The 17,940-nt window shown below is 38.5% G+C and overlaps 1 protein-coding gene across 2 annotated transcripts in view; it reads right to left on the bottom strand.

Annotated features, from left to right (window-relative positions):
• The window catches only part of LOC121379451 (ras-related protein Rab-37-like), a 36,249-nt gene extending 19,808 nt beyond the window's left edge, over positions 1 to 16,441 (bottom strand). For both annotated transcript variants that reach the window (XM_041508095.1, XM_041508096.1), the window contains exons 1-2: positions 16,108 to 16,441; positions 13,412 to 13,522 (exon numbers count right to left, since the gene is read on the bottom strand). In XM_041508095.1, coding sequence (XP_041364029.1) covers positions 13,412 to 13,522; positions 16,108 to 16,236 — 240 coding nt within the window. In that variant the 5' untranslated portion in view covers positions 16,237 to 16,441. The remainder of the gene's footprint in view (positions 1 to 13,411; positions 13,523 to 16,107) is intronic.
• Between the last annotated feature and the right edge of the window lie 1,499 nt (positions 16,442 to 17,940).

Genomic DNA, 17,940 nt, shown 5'->3' on the forward strand with positions numbered 1-17,940 from the left:
CCATATAACCGTAAATAAAATGTGTTGAGTGCGTCGTTAAATAAAAACATTTCCTTCCTTCCTTCGTTAAATCAGTGACCAGGCATTAAGCCAGCCTAGGAGAAAGATGTTTAATAAAAGTGACTTATTGTTTCAGAGAGTAGAGGGATTGTCTGCACCTTATTCTTGTCAGGTTCAGAAACTCATGCTTCAGGCAGCTAATAAAAACCGTTAGCTCCAATACAGAACACATTTCCGACTCATTTTCGTCCATCAAAAAAAAAAAAAAAAAAGTGATGAAGAAGAAGCTTGGAGCTTGTGAAGTAATTAAATTACCTCCACTTCAGTGGTATCAAGAAATAGTGAGGTAAAAAATCATGTTCACTTCATATCCTTCAAGGATGAACCCATACACCCACTTCAGCGTTACATGCCTATACTTACATTACCCATGGATGCCAGCCTCGATCAGTAGCATACTGATTAAGTCATTAACATTCAAGGATGAACCCATACACCCACTTCGGTGTTACATACATATACTTACATTGTACATTACCCATGGATGCCAGCCTCGATCAGTAGCATACTGATTAAATCATTAACCTTCAAGGATGAACCCATACACCCACTTCGGTGTTACATACATATACTTACATTACCCATGGATGCCAGCCTCGATCAGTAGCATACTGATTAAGTCATTAACCTTCAAGAATGAACCCATACACCCACTTCGGTGTTACATACATATACATGCACTTACATTACCCATGGATGTCAGCCTCAGTAGCATACTGATTAAGTCATTAACCTTTAAGGCTGGTACCTATAGGTGCAGGGTTCACGTCTCAGTACCCACTGTCACCCATAGTGAGAGTTTTAACAGCTTGTTAGGGAGGACTTTTCTCTCACTAACCATAATTATAACCTATTGAATAACCATAACTGAATAAGGTAAAAACACTAACAAACAAAAATAAAATGAAATGAAATTCCTGGGCATTTAAGCAAATTATTATTCCTACTCAGTATAGGCAAGTTTTCCATTCCAACTCAAAAACATATAGGTAATAATTCACCAATAGCTTTTAAGCAGTTTGCAATAAAATATTTGTTATTGGCAACAGTTTGGTTTTTTTTTTAGGAGGGTGGGGGTGGGGGTAATTTACTATAAAATAATATTAACTGTCCCTAGCTTTTTGGGAAACTCGTTTTAAATAATCATATTCACCAAATGTGATTATATATTTTGATGAATTGGTCAACAACAGCTTAACTCATGAGTGCACCTTTAACATCAAGAGTGTCATTTCATTCCCACTAACATCAAGAAACTGCTGCACCTACACTGTATCAGCATCTGTAATACATTCCTTTAATGACCCTCTCATATATATATGTGTGTGGCATCAACAAACTATACTGGAGCTACACTGTATCACTGAATCAGCATCTGTAATACATTCCTTTAATGACCCTCTCATATATATTTATATATATGTGTCACATCAACAAACTATACTGGAACTACACTGTATCACTGAATCAGCATCTGTAATACATTCCTTTAATGACCCTCTCATATATATATATATGTGTCAAATCAACAAACTATACTGGAACTACACTGTATCACTGAATCAGCATCTGTAATACATTCCTTTAATGACCCTCTCATATATATATATATATATATGTGTCGCATCAACAAACTATACTGGAGCTACACTGTATCACTGAATCAGCATCTGTAATACATTCCTTTAATGACCCTCTCATATATATATATATGTGTCACATCAACAAACTATACTTGAGCTACACTGTATCACTGAATCAGCATCTGTAATACATTCCTTTAATGACCCTCTCATATATATATATGTATGTGTGGCATCAACAAACTATACTGGAGCTACACTGTATCCTTGAATCAGCATCTGTAATACATTCCTTTAATGACCCTCTCATATATATATATGTGTGTCACATCAACAAACTATACTGGAGCTACACTGTATCACTGAATCAGCATCTGTAATACATTCCTTTAATGACCCTCTCATATATATATATATATATGTGTCACATCAACAAACTATACTGGAGCTACACTGTATCACTGAATCAGCATCTGTAATACATTCCTTTAATGACCCTCTCATATATATATATGTGTCACATCAACAAACTATACTGGAGCTACACTGTATCACTGAATCAGCATCTGTAATACATTCCTTTAATGACCCTCTCATATATATATATGTGTCACATCAACAAACTATACTGGAGCTACACTGTATCACTGAATCAGCATCTGTAATACATTCCTTTAATGACCCTCTCATATATATATATATATATGTGTGTGTCACATCAACAAACTATACTGGAGCTACACTGTATCACTGAATCAGCATCTGTAATACATTCCTTTAATGACCCTCTCATATATATATGTGTGTCACATCAACAAACTATACTGGAGCTACACTGTATCACTGAATCAGCATCTGTAATACATTCCTTTAATGACCCTCTCATATATATATATGTATGTGTGGCATCAACAAACTATACTGGAGCTACACTGTATCACTGAATCAGCATCTGTAATACATTCCTTTAATGACCCTCTCATATATATATATATGTATGTGTGGCATCAACAAACTATACTGGAGCTACACTGTGTCACTGAATCAGCATCTGTAATACATTCCTTTAATGACCCTCTCATATATATATATGTGTGTCACATCAACAAACTATACTGGAGCTACACTGTATCACTGAATCAGCATCTGTAATACATTCCTTTAATGACCCTCTCATATATATATATATATGTGTGTCACATCAACAAACTATACTGGAGCTACACTGTATCACTGAATCAGCATCTGTAATACATTCCTTTAATGACCCTCTCATATATATATGTGTGTCACATCAACAAACTATACTGGAGCTACACTGTATCACTGAATCAGCATCTGTAATACATTCCTTTAATGACCCTCTCATATATATATATGTATGTGTGGCATCAACAAACTATACTGGAGCTACACTGTATCACTGAATCAGCATCTGTAATACATTCCTTTAATGACCCTCTCATATATATATATATATATATGTGTCACATCAACAAACTATACTGGAGCTACACTGTATCACTGAATCAGCATCTGTAATACATTCCTTTAATGACCCTCTCATATATATATATATGTATGTGTGGCATCAACAAACTATACTGGAGCTACACTGTGTCACTGAATCAGCATCTGTAATACATTCCTTTAATGACCCTCTCATATATATATATATGTGTGTCACATCAACAAACTATACTGGAGCTACACTGTATCACTGAATCAGCATCTGTAATACATTCCTTTAATGACCCTCTCATATATATATATGTGTCACATCAACAAACTATACTGGAGCTACACTGTATCACTGAATCAGCATCTGTAATACATTAGGGGGCGGGAGTTAGCTCCGTCGTTTGAGTGCTCACCTGTAGTGCTTGCGTCACGGGGTTGAACCACCTCGGTGAACCCGTTAAACAGATTGTTTTTTTTCTCATTCCAACCAGCGCACCACAACTGGTCAAAAGCTGTGGTATGTGCTTTCCTGTCTGTGGGAAGTGCATATAAAAGATCTCTTGCTGCATTAGGAAAATGTAGTGGGTTTCCTCTGTTGACTATGAGTCAGAATTACCAAATGTTTGACATCCAATAGCCGATGATTAATTAATCAATGTGCTCTAGTGGTGTTGTTAAACACAACAAATAACTGTAATACATTCCTTTAATGACCCTCTCATATATACTACTCAAAAGAATTTAAGGGTCAAAAATTTATAACCAAATAAGTTTCAGAGTGTATTACATTGATGATGTAAACTACACCAAATTTTTTATTTATTGTTCCATATTTACAAAAAAACACAAATAAACGTCACTGTATACAAGAAAGTCACATGACATGCTGTCAAAGTTGAAGGTTGTCAAACATGGATTTTACACATTAGAACATTCGTTTAATAGTGTGTGAATCCACCCCTGGCACGAATACACTCGACACATCGTTGCCTCATGCCGTTGATCAGACGTCTGAAGAACTCTTGGGGAATGGCCTGCCACTCTGCCATAAGAAGTTGACCCAGATCATGAAGGTTGGCCGGAGGGGCATGGTTATCCCGAACTCTCCTGCCTAATTCATCCCAGGCATGCTCTATTGGGGCCAAGTCAGGCGAATATGCTGGCCAATCCATCCTGGTGATACCTTGTTGTCTGAGAAAGTCCGTTACCACCCTGGCGCGGTGGGGTCTGGCATTGTCATCCTGCAGAACTGCCCCGCCGCCAATCTGCTGAAGGCCTGGGAGAACCAACGGCCGGATAATCTCATTCAGATAGCGGATTCCATTCAGATTGCCATCCACCACATAGAGGGGGGTCCTGTGGTGGATAGAGATGCTGCCCCACACCATGACGCTGCCACCACAGAACCGGTGACGTTGTCTAACGTTAACGTCAGCGAAGCGCTCCCCAGGACGTCTGTAGACACGAACCCGACCACCGTTGAACTGGAGACTAAACCTGGACTCATCAGTGAACATCACTCGACCCCACTGAACACGTTGCCACCGCAGATGAAGCGTGCACCAGTGACGTCTGGCCGTTCTGTGACGTGGTAGGAGTGGTGGTCGAACAGCCTGGCGACAGCAGCATAGATTATTGGCTCTCAGACGATTGCGTATGGTTTGATCAGACACTCGAGTTCCAGTCGCAGTCCGCAGATTGTCACGTAATCGGCGTACAGTGGTTGTGCGTTGACGTAGAGCCATATTGGTGATGTAGCGGTCCTCTCTATTTGTAGTGCTTCGGGGTCTTCCCGAACGTGGACGATTTCGAACAGAATTCGTTGCTTGGTACCGTTACCACAGTCGGCCAACGACACTCTGACTGACACCAAGTCTCAGAGCAACATTTCTTTGCGTATTGCCATCCTGAAGCCAAGCAATAGCCCTTCCTCGATCTTCGATAGTCAGTTGAAGTCGTACCATTGTCGAATTTGGAGTGTGCACGTACACGAACGCAAGCTCCAATTATACGGAAATTCAGCATTGGGAACATGGAATACACGTGCAAAGCGTGCAAATGAAGCGCTTTGTGAAGAAGCAAGTTATGGGCACTTAGCAGACCTTTCGCTTTCGCCCTAATTTATGTGCAAATGTAAGCATGTTTTCGCCATTAGAACTAGTCGACAGTGTCAATGACAGTGGATTTTAATTCATTTATGGGTTGCTTAGACACACTTTCGTCAAAATGGAACAATACCATGCGGGACATTGTGGTCTAGCTAATATAATTGACATTCAGAAAATAATGTCGGAAATATCGTCTGACCCTTAAATTCTTTTGAGTAGTAGATATGTCACATCAACTAGCTCTTAATTGTTTTAGCACTTTACTATAAAATAATTATTAATGATAGTTATTACTGCCAATAGATCTTTGGCAATTTGCTCCAAACAATCATATTCACCATATTTTATTACACATTTTGATGAGTTGGCCAACCATGCAGATGGTGCAGCTTTTATGTGGTGATGGTTATTGTCCACTAACATCAACATACTTCTAGAGCTAGCAGTCTGTAATACATTCATTTTAACGACCATCTCATGTCAAATCAATTGGCACTAAATTTTCAGCAATTTGCAATAAAATAATTATAAAATCCAGCATTTTGGCAGTTTGCTACAAAATAATTATAAAACTGTCCATAACCTTTTTGCAATTTGTTATAAAAGAATCATATTGCTCAAATTTGATTACATATTTTGATGGATTTGCCAACAATGTTAGCAGCTTAACTTGAGAGAGCTATTATATTGCTCACTAACATCAACATACTGCTGGAGCTACATGTAGCAGCATCTGTTAAATCACTTTTAATGACCATCTCATGTCACATGAACTGGAACTAATTTGTCAGCTATTTGCTATGAAATAATTATATCTGTCCAAAGATCGTTGGCAACTTGCCACAAAATAATCATACTCACAACATTTTATAGTTTTTTTTCATGAAATGGACGATGGTAACTTAACCTGTGGGTTGCTGCTGCTTTTATATAACTGTGAGGGTTATTAACATCAACACACTGATGGATCTAGTATCTAGACTGTGATGATGATGATGATAACTAGTTTAACGTGCCCATATACCACTAGGGTTTCAAACACGCCCATCCCGAGTCCGACCTCCGATAAGATCGGTGGCCTGACTCGGGATGGGGTAGAGTTGAAAATGGGCAAAATTCTGAAATTGGCAATTAGTAAAAAAGTTAATAGAATAAAAAAAAAAAAAAAAAAAGTTACAAGCCAAAAATAAAAAGAATTGACTGCTCGGCCAAATATTTATATAATTTGGAGCATTTTAGAAGGCCATACCAAAATTAAATGAAAGAAAGACGAAAGGATTGGACTATTTAATAATATTTTAAAAAAGAAGTAATTTTGACATAAAATTTTGAACACAGATCTAAAAGTTTATAAGTCCGATCGATATGTCCACGTGAGTGGCCTCATTAAGGCTGTTTGGGTGCACAGCTTATAGGGACAAGATGGGTTGCATCCCATCAAGAAAACTCCTAGATTGACAGTCATTAGACATTGAAGGTGTAGTGCTGTGCTGAAATACAGATCTTGAGAAGCCAGATCTGTCTGAACAAGAGAGAGTATCAGACTAGGGTATATTCCAGCCGTCTTGGGTTGGTATAGTGGTGCCGATGGGCCCAACTCCGGAGGATACGAGATGGTATCACTATAAAGCAAAGTAAAGTCTAGAAAAGAGTAGTAGGGGCTGACCCTGCTTCCTATTTTTTCTTAGAGTGGGGCAGTCAATCTTCCAGTGCTCGGACATGTAGAGACTAAATGCGAACAACCGTGGCGTTCTGCAGAATGGCCGTCATACGAGTTACGAAAAAACAAGTCGACATACTCAGCCGGAGAAATGACGTGGAGGCAAGGAATCTCGCTAAAAAATAATCCAACCTGGTGGTGTTGGCTGTCGAAACGAGACACGTTCCAGCGTTCAATCAGTTCCAATGGCCGCATACATCCCAGTAGAAAACTTCATTTCGCTGACAAAAACAATGAAATGAAGGATCCCCAAGTTGAGCACACGAAAACATGTGCAGTGTGCACAAGTGAAACAAACACGTCTTACCGCGTTGAGCTCCAGACTGGGAATGCATTCATTTTAACTACCATCTCATGTCAAATTAATTGGCACTAAATTTTCAGCACTTTGCTATAAAATAATTATAAATAACTCCAACGTTTTGGCAATTTACTATAAAATAATCATAAAACTGTGCCTATCCTTTTCACAATTTCTTATGAAATACGGGCCTAATCATATTAACCAAATTTGATTATATATTTTGATGAATTGGCCAAAGACAGCTTAATTCCTATGCCCACCTTTTATACTGAGAGAGTTATATTGCTAGCTAACATCAACATACTGATGAAGGAAGCAAGCAGTCTGTAATACATTCCATTTAATGATCATTTCGTGTCACGTCAACTCTCCTCTTAGTACTCATACCAATGGGCACTCCGAGGAAACGGCTAATCAATGAAGCAGAACTAATTGCTATAAAACTCGGGGTAATGTCACCAGTGACAAACTCAGCCAATTCCCTCAGGAAACATTCGACACATAGGGATAAATATGATCCGAACCCGATCAATATTTTCAGCAACAACTTGTACGTCACACATACACCACAAGCAGAAACAAATTAGGCTGTCTAGTGAAGAAAGAAAGAAAGAAGGAGTTCAAGAAAATTAACCTAGGAGTCACCAACAAGTGACTAGTAATTACGGACTTCAAACGCTGCAAAAGTAATGTCATTATAGTTCTATAAATAGTGAAATCAATTTAATTGAACATCAGCACGGCTGCAGACTTTGGCCTTTAAAAACAGGTGCATGATCTTATGGAGAATAAAAACAATGTCATGCCTTATATGTGTCTGCAGCTTAAGTTTTAAATTTGCTTACTGAGAGATTAGACAAGTACTTGATGTGTTGATTGAGGTTACTATCATACTAGGTGCCCTTTACATCAGGCTTTCTGCCGTAAAACGGGTATGGTGATTGAGGTTACTATCATACTAGGTGCCCTTTACATCAGGGTTTTTGCCGTAAAACGGGTATGGTGATTGAGGTTACTATCATACTAGGTGCCCTTTACATCAGGCTTTCTGCCGTAAAACGGGTATGGTGATTGAGGTTACTATCATACTAGGTGCCCTTTACATCAGGCTTTCTGCCGTAAAACGGGTATGGTGATTGAGGTTACTATCATACTAGGTGCCCTTTACATCAGGCTTTCTGCCGTAAAATGGGTATGGTGATTGAGGTTACTATCATACTAGGTGCCCTTTACATCAAGCTTTCTGCCGTAAAACGGGTATGGTGCCATACCCAAATGTTTTGGCAGATTTTATTTGTTTAAGTCAACTTTTTGACCAAATTAATTACTCTTATCATTACTGTACTAAGCCTAAACTTAATTAACCCATTTTCTTTCTGGGGGCCTCCCGGGCCCCCATACCCCCTGTTTACTGTGGTTGCATTCAATTCCATAGCGCCATACCCAAAAATGTCTTTCTGGCAGAAACACTGTACATACATGTAAATATATTAATTTGTCTGATTTTTGGCATATATTTGACTAATTGGGTTAAGGGTCTACTGCACATTACATCACCGAAAACTTACTGGAGACTTTTATTTTTGTCCAGCTAACAAATGGAAACACAAATTAAAAAACTGTGCAGAGCTCAAACTTAAGAAGAAGAAGAAGTTTGTTTAATGACACCACTTAGCACATTGTTTAATTAATCATCGGCTACTGGATGTCAAACATGTCGAACTTAAGAATTTGTTGCCTATGTCAATACTTTAAAAACATTGCCACAGGTGAAACCTTCAACTGACAGCAATTTTGAGCCTGCCACCTGCATTTGTTTTTCAAAGCGACTTTTGCAGCAAATATAAATATGATTGAAAGGTTATTTTGCTGTATGTAGACATATTTCAAAAGCACAAATGTGAATGAAATACTAGCAAATAATATACATCAGGTATATATACAGTTTGCCATTAATGAGGATCTTTACCAATTAATGGCAGACATTTTTTACCCAGTGGCAGAAAAGTGCCGTCGATGATGCTCCTGACCCATGGTAATTTATATCTCAACAACAGCAATTGCCGTCGGTGCTGTTGTTAAGGTCAAGCCCTGCTCTTGTCATATAGTGACGTCACTGTCACAGTTCTTAATAATCTAGTGCAACACTCAACTCAAAATGTGCGATGAAACTGCTGTGTCAACAGCTGAGCAAATTAAAGTCTGAAATAACCTTTAGCTGAGGTGATCATTAAGCTCTCGATATGTGGTAAGCTCAAAGTAACATGGATTGGCCATCACCAGAAATCTCTCAAAGAGATTCACTTTCATAATGGTATAGTACCTTTTATATCCCCTATACTGAAAGGATATAAGGGAATGGATATTTCACTGAATACTTCTTATAGTGAAACCCCTCTAAACTGGACACCGAGTAAAATGTCTAGTATTAAAAGGTATCTGATTTAGAGAGGTTAATTTCTGTATATATATATACTCAACAACGAAAGTTTAGCTAATGTTAAAAGAAATGGCATAACATTTATAAATTAACCTATTTTTATTAATTAGTATTCATATCTGAACTGTTTACCATTTACAAACAACATAAACTCATCAACCTTTACCTGGTTTTCTTTTAAGTTTATTCAACCATAGCAAATTTAGAGGTCATAAAAGATATTTGCTAAACTTTCGTTGTCGAGTATATATATATATATATATATATATATATATATATGTATGTATATTAAGCATGCTTGATAACACCTGTTTCTGAAAGAGGATATTGTCCAAATCAAAAAACAAAATGGAAATAAAATGTGTTTGAAGTAAAAAAAAAAACACCTCACAACTTGGTATTGATTGCAACATATACTGTATGTGAAAATCTTTTTACACATGCTGTTTGCACTATAAAAAGCAAACATGTTTTTGTTTTTCATCTTTCTTCTATATGCAACAATTAAGTATAATGCTGAGAGAATGCTGTGTTGCATGTTGTTTAACCTTCAGGTTGCCTACTTTTTAAATATAGTTCCCTCCATACTGGTATGTTTAATGGGATGCTTGGTCAAAATAGTGAGACACAAAGAAAAGAAATGTTTCTTTAATAACACCCCAGCACATTGTTTAATCAGTGGCTATGTTTAATTAGATCGTAAGTCTATAAATTAGTTATTGTAAAAACTGTTTTTTTCCTATCCTCAAACCAGAGAGCTGTTCTCTAATCCACACCCACCAAAATGTTTGCATATTTTATGTTAGTATTTTCTCTACCTCCCTCCCACCATCCCTTAGTATGTCTCTTCCTCTGTCTTCATTCCTCCCCGCTTATTCCCTCCCTCGCCCACTCTCTCCCTCCCTCACACTCCCCTCCTTCACTCTCTCTCTCTGTCTGTCTGGCTATCTCTGAAATAACCATATGTTGAGACACCAAATACATGACATTGTAGACACAGTTTAATAAGTGTTGTGGTATTGTGAAACATGTATCCCTTTCCTTTCCTTAAAGAATGTATGACATACAATATTTTACAACACTGGATTCCATGAATAACAAGCATCTCAGTTCATACTGAAGATATTTCCGAGCCAGTTTTTCGATATAATGTGATTGCTTTTGTTCTATTTCTGCCATAATATGAATAAAAGAAGATGATGTATCAGAATCGATTTCATTCTCCGAATTTGGCCTTCATTCTTTTGAAATGCCACTTGTAATTTCAGAGCCGGTTTCTACTAATTGGTAATTTTTGCCTAAATTGCTTGCTACCTGTAAACAACTGAAGAAGCCATTTCCTATTTAAACTGCAGTGAGTTCAAATCAAACAGGAAAGATGCTCCTGCATGCAACTGTTGCATCTAATGAGGCAAGTCTGCGTGATAACTCATTAAGGGCTTTATTTGACGCTACGTGTTATCACACAAAGTGTAATAATGGTCACTGCAATTGGCTGCGGGACCTGACAGCACACCAAAACAAATTGGTTTTCAATTGCGAATTATAAAAGGAAAGAAATATAGGTGGGGTTTTTTAACACCTCAGCTCATTTTAAAGCTATGGCTATTTAGAAGGAAGGAAGAAATGTTTTATTTAACAATGTACTCAACATATTGTAATTACAGCTATATGGCATTGAACATATGGTTAAGGGCCACACAGATAATAACAGAGGAAACCGACTGCCACCACTCAATAGGCTACTCTTTCTGATTATCAGCAAGGAATCTTTTATATGCAGACAGGATAGTACATACCATAGCCTTTGTTACACCAGTTGAGGAGCACTAGATGCCATGAGAAATAGCCCAGTGGGCCTACCGACGGGGATCGATCCTAAACTGACCATGCATCAAGCGAGTGTTTTTTACAGATGGCTACATCCTGCCACCAATGGCTATTAGGAGGGCTATAGTGATCACTGAATGCTGCTTGCTATAGACTGGTTTTTGTGCCTATAAAGTTAGAAAGAAAGAATTGTTTTATTTAACGACACACTCAACACATTTTAATTACGGTTATATGGCGTCAGACATATGGTTAAGGACCACACAGATTTTGAGAGGAAACCTGCTGTCACCACTACATGGGCTACTCTTTCCGATTAGCAGCAAGGGATCCCACAGGCAGGATAGCACAAACCATGGCCTTTGTTGAACCAGTTATGGATCACTGGTCGGTGCAAGTGGTTTACACCTACCCATTGAGCCTTGCGGAGCACTCATTCAGGGTTTTGAGTCGGTATCTGGATTAAAAATCCCATGCCTCGACGGGGATCCAAACCCAGTACCTACCAGCATGTAGACCGATGGCCTAACCATGATGCCACCGAGGCTGGTCTATAAAGTTAGATGGATGTCATGTGATAGAAGATGATGGTACCAGTCAAAGTGTTCATGAGCGCTCAACCTCCTGAACATGCCTATGGTTATTGTGACACTTTGTCTAGAGAGTTAAACTTTGTTTTGTTTAACGACACTACTAGAGCACATTGATTAATTAATCATTGGCTATTGGATGTCAAACGTGCTAATTCTTACTCGTAGTCATCAGAGGACCCGCTACATTTTTCCATTAGCAGCAAGAGATCTTTTATATGCACTTTCCTACAGAATGGAAAGCACATACCACAGCCTTTGACTGCTTAGATGCAAAAAAAACCCAGTCAGGTGAATGGATCCACTGCAGTGGTTCGATCCTGCAATGCAAGCACCTCAAGTGAGCGCTAAACCAATTGAGCTAAATCCCGCACTATTGGGCTACAGAGATAGAGAAAGAAAACTGCTACTGCCACATATATGATCCTCCTACTGAATAACAGCTGGCCATCTTTTAAATGCAATTTTCAGTACCACATACCATGTATTAAATCACATAATAAAATCAGTAATACATTTATATGTATATGGTAATCCCACTCCCATGGCTAGTGATATTCAATGTCGGGTTAGTAAAAACTGCTATCGCCAAGCTTGATGGCTAGTGAAAAACAGTTGTCAAATGCTGCATTTAAGTCCATTTTATAAATATGAATATCCTGCCCACCCCCAACCCCCTGAAAAAGTAATTTAATTTCCTACAGTGAACATGCATCTGAAAATTCTTACCTGTTGGCTTATACCTTGAAAACTATATTTATTATGAACTTATAAACTGTTTCAATAATTGCTATTCCAAATTCTGTCCACATCCAACTTAACCACCACCCACTGTCCCAGACCACATTATTGGTGAAGATGTGCCTGAACCGTATAGGCACATTAATATGGTATCCTATCCTTTCCAAAATAATACAGTACCTGTAGCTGTAACACTGGTGTCTGCAATATCTTGTGATGTAATTATATAAATAAGACATCAAAATACACGTGTCACACTGACTCAGTGACTCATAAATGTCAATAGATGTAGACAACGCCTTTATGTGAGAAACCTGTTATACCATACTTATGGGGAAATTGTGTATGCTTGAGAAGAAATTGCTTACTACTTACAGAACTTCAGTTTGACCTAGAAGCATTTAAACCACCTACACATTAATTCTCTGAAGAGTGAAAATACATCTTAATTTCTGGTCTGTGACTTTTTTTTTTACCAGCACAACTCTCAATTTCCTTGGGACAACAAAGCAAACACACACTGTTTTAAGAGGGACAGCCACTCTTTATTGAACCGCTGCCATCCCACGCTTACCCGGAAGTCAATACCGACAGTGGATATGAAGCTTCCCGACAGAAAGGTTCCATCCTTGAAGCGGACGAGAAGACACGTCTTGCCGACGCCACTGTCGCCGATCAACATCACCTGAAACAAGCATAGAAAGTTAAAGCTATTGTTGTTTTAAATGGAGCCATTGTTCTGTCTCCCCATCACTCATCTGAGACCAGTTCAAGGAGAGTAATTTTAGCTACCCGTAGAATGTTAATGTGGTATCAATATGGTAATATCTTAAGACGAAGAAGTTAAGTTTTGTTTAACGACATCATTAATGGCAAGGGATCTTTTATATGCACCATCCCACAGACAGGATAGCACATACCAGGGCCTTTGATATACCAGTCGTGGTGCACTGGCTGGAATGAGAAATAGCCAAATGGGCACACTGGTGGGGATTGATCCCAAACTGACTGTGCATCAAGCGAGCACATTACATTGGGTTATAGTATGTCCTGCCCCTGGTAATATCTTAAATGGCAGCCCATAATTTAAGTTAGTGGACCAATTAATCACTACTAACTTGATTAAACAACACAATAATATGATATAACAGTTCTGTCTCAATTGATATCATACAGGAAAGAATATACCTAAAGGACTAGAATATTTATCAGAAGACTCTTCAAGGAGTGTGTGTGTGTGTGTGGGGGGTGGATACATGACCTGGCACTTGGTCCATTCTACCTCTCTCTTCAATTTATAAACTGAAATCACATATTACTTAGATTTTATTGTTTAGATTATCCATTTCCATACATTCAAAGTGTTTCATGTCATCTACAGTTATTCTTCTTACTGACACAACAGCATGACTTTGACATACCAACTATAGGATCAGAGAGTCATTACGAAGGATTGATCCTGTGATCCTGACTCTTCAGGCGAGTGCTCTAATCACCAAGTCAGTTGGTGGGCACAATGAAGCTGGGAAGTAGACCACTTCTCTGAAGTATGATGGATTCCATGATACTCTATTGTAGACTTAATGCATTTTCCCCCATCAGTTTTCCATAACTTGAATATATCAAAGGTTATGGTATGTGCTGTCCTGTCTGATTACATGTATGTGCATAAAAAGATCCCTGGCTGCAGTTTGTTAGAAGAAGCATTTGATAGCCAGATTGGTCTCTTACAATCTCAACAAAATGTCAAAATGACATCAGACCCCATGCATATACATGCATGTAATAGCAGGCCCTTAAGAAACGATATCTGGAGTGAACAAGGAGGGCACAATCTCTAGTGAGTGAGTCACAGCATCTAGTGTAGGGGAGTGTGTGCCACGCTGCCCCATTGCCAGTTCCCAGAAGCCTGAGTAGCCATAGTTCAAAATTTAATGAGATATTGTTAAACAAAATGTAGAGTTTTTAACTTTTTTAATTCCCTTTTAGAAAACATTTCTGAAATTAAGGTGTACATATGATCTTGTTCTGACCAGCTAAACACCAATCTAGTAAAACGATTTCACTTCATTCAACCAAAGCCCATTCATTGCACGTATATGAATCACTACCTGAAAAACTATCAGTAATCCATAAGTGACCAGCTGTCACCACTATCACTTGGCTTTCAACACGGTACTACTTTACACATGGGGAAATATGGTACACTAAACAACCTCTCTTAAGAAACTATTCCGGTCTTAAGTTCCTTTATTCCAATCATCTAATACAGCATATATTAACCTGTATTCAAACAGCCACCTGTGTTAAGAGGCTTCTTTATGATAGTTGTGTGGGTGGCTGTTATACATAGGTTTGACTTGATACCAATACATATAGGCTCTTGTAAACACACAGATGGTGAGATCTGAACTGCCACTCAGTCATGTGAACAAGAATTTTAGTGTGTGTGTGTTGGGGGGGGGGGGGGGGGGGTCTAGACTGGCAAGTGAAGTTTATATGGGGTCGAGTCTATGTATAGTGAAACCTCTCAAAACCAAACCCTCTGTAAACCAGAATTCTTTTAACACCAGACATTTTCAAGGTCCATTTTTAATAATCAGTACATAACTTAACCTCTCTAAATTGGATACCTCTTAAAACGAGACATTTTACTTGTCCAAAAGGGTGTCTGGTTCAGAGGGGGGTATAATATCCGCCCGGTCCCCTCCATTATTATTTTTAGTTAGGGTTGAGGGTTAGGGTTAGGGTTAGGGTTGGGGTTGGGGTTGGGGTTGGGGTTGGGGTTGGGGTTGGGGTTAGGGTTAGGGTTAGGGTTAGGGTTAGGGTTGGGGTTGGGATTATGGCTGGGGTTAGGGCTAGGGTTAGGGTTAGGGGAAGGGGGGACCGGGCGGATATTTTTCCCAGAGGGGTTTCACTGTATACTGAATATGGTCATAACTGTCACTACAATGCCCCCACCCACCATCAATACATTAATCCTGTGATTATACACACCGTATCACCACAATCCATTTATGATTCAAGTGTATGAGGGAGTTATGCAAAAATGTCTCTTGATTTTGTTGCCAATTAAATAATAATTATAATTATAATAATTTATTGCAGTCACATATGTTATATTGTTGGTATACACTTCAAAAACGAAGGAAAAATATTATATGATGCTAAACATATGTCACTTATATGTAAGCCGTTGTGTCGTGTCGCGAACTGTAATTATAGGCCTGCCTACCTGTCGTGTTCCGAGTTATCAACAGGTGAACCCACCTTACAACAAACGTCATACAGTCCATTTGACGTGGTCAGCTTCTGGGAGCCCTGTCTTTGAATTGAATAGCCGTTTGTACTTGTCCCAGTGGAATTACTCGGAGTTTGTGGTAATTTGTCCTTCCCCATACCCAATACCGTACGTTTTGTCAATGCGAACTTCGCAGGCTGTTGTGTTTATAGACTGGTCCCCGTCAATTGACTGGTGTGATACGACGAAATGTTTTACCTGTGACAAAATTCTCCCGGAACATGATTTACTAATTTAGTTTGTCGCGAAATCTCACAGTTTTATTATTGTTATTATTTTAATTTTGAAAGCCAAATAACAAAATTAAATAACATATTTATGATGAATAATTAAAGGTCTAAATCAATTAGTCCTACAGCTATCGAGTTGTCACTTAATCGGCGGATCCAGGACATATTTTATTTCTTTATTTTTTTATTTATTTATTTTTTATTTATTTATTTTTTTGGGGGGGATAAGAAAAAAGGGGGTACATTGGCTCGCTAAAGGGGCATCTTAATAAAAAAATTAATATTTGCAGTTAATATGAATGCGTTTGTATATATATCGCAATGTACGAACGGACGTGTACAATAAATGACTGGCTGTGGTTTTCTGTAGCGCTAGTTGCATGAGCTTTGAGGCCCGTCGGATCATTTTTTAAAAATGGGGTGGGCTAATGATCAGAGTCGTTGTTAAGCATGACACGAAATGTGTAGGTGGGTCCGGGGGCATGCTCCCACGGGGAAATTTTAAATACTGGATGGCTTTAAATGCACCAAAAAAAACCCACCCGATACAAAGGGGCACTTGTAAGCACTTGTAAATTAAAACTTTAAAAGGCACTATTCTAGGGACGGCTCGGTCTAGGTAGGGCAGTTATACATAAAAAACGATAGCCTACAAAGAAGCACTTGAAAATTATAATTTTAAAGGGCACTATTCTAGGGACGGCTTTGTCTAGGTAGAGCTGTTATACATTAAACAAATATTTTAAGGGGCATATGTAAATTATAACTTTAAATGGAACTATTCTAGGGACGGCTCTGTCTAGGTAGGGCAGTTATAATTTTTTTTTTTTTAAACGATACAAAGGGGCATTTGTAAATTATAGCTGTAAAGGGCACTATTCTAGAGAGCTGTCTAGGTAAGGCAGATATACAAAACAAATGACAGAGCCTATTGCTTATTAGTAATTTTGAAATTCGATACAATTTCAAAACAAAAACTATTAGGCTATCATTATGCAACTTTGATCACACAACTTTAAGGCGCTCATTACTCGCGTTAGACAATTTGGTGAACCCCATTGAAACTCAGTAACACAGACACACATCTGCAAGCTTGCGCATACACGCACAACTTAACTTCATGCAGAAACAAAAAGGGCACTTGAACATTTTGCCCCCTCCCCACCCCCTCTGGGTCCACCTCTGACTTAAATAATTAATTCAAGTGTTTGATTATGTCTACAATGTATGATATAATATGCGTGTGCATGTTTTTTTGCAAGGAAAGGGGCTGTGTGTCTAGACAATGGCGAGAGACGTTTTATAGACAGGTCGAGTAATGCTTCCCCGGAAAATACATTGAAAAAAAAAAATTGCTCGAGCAGGGAGGGATTTCAACCCGCTAAACCCCCCCCCCCCCCCCCACCCCGCACTCTCGCCTGGGTAAGCAGGCTACATGTCAAGTTCAAAGAGCAGTGGTTTTAAACGGAATAAGTAGGCCTACTAGGTATCATGCAGTAACAGAACAAACGACTGCCGTGTTTAGTTTAAGATAGTTTATTATTATTTTTAGCAACACCGGTAGAGAAAATT

This window comes from Gigantopelta aegis, chromosome 8, assembly GCF_016097555.1.
Source record: "Gigantopelta aegis isolate Gae_Host chromosome 8, Gae_host_genome, whole genome shotgun sequence".
NCBI lineage: Eukaryota > Metazoa > Mollusca > Gastropoda > Neomphalida > Peltospiridae > Gigantopelta > Gigantopelta aegis.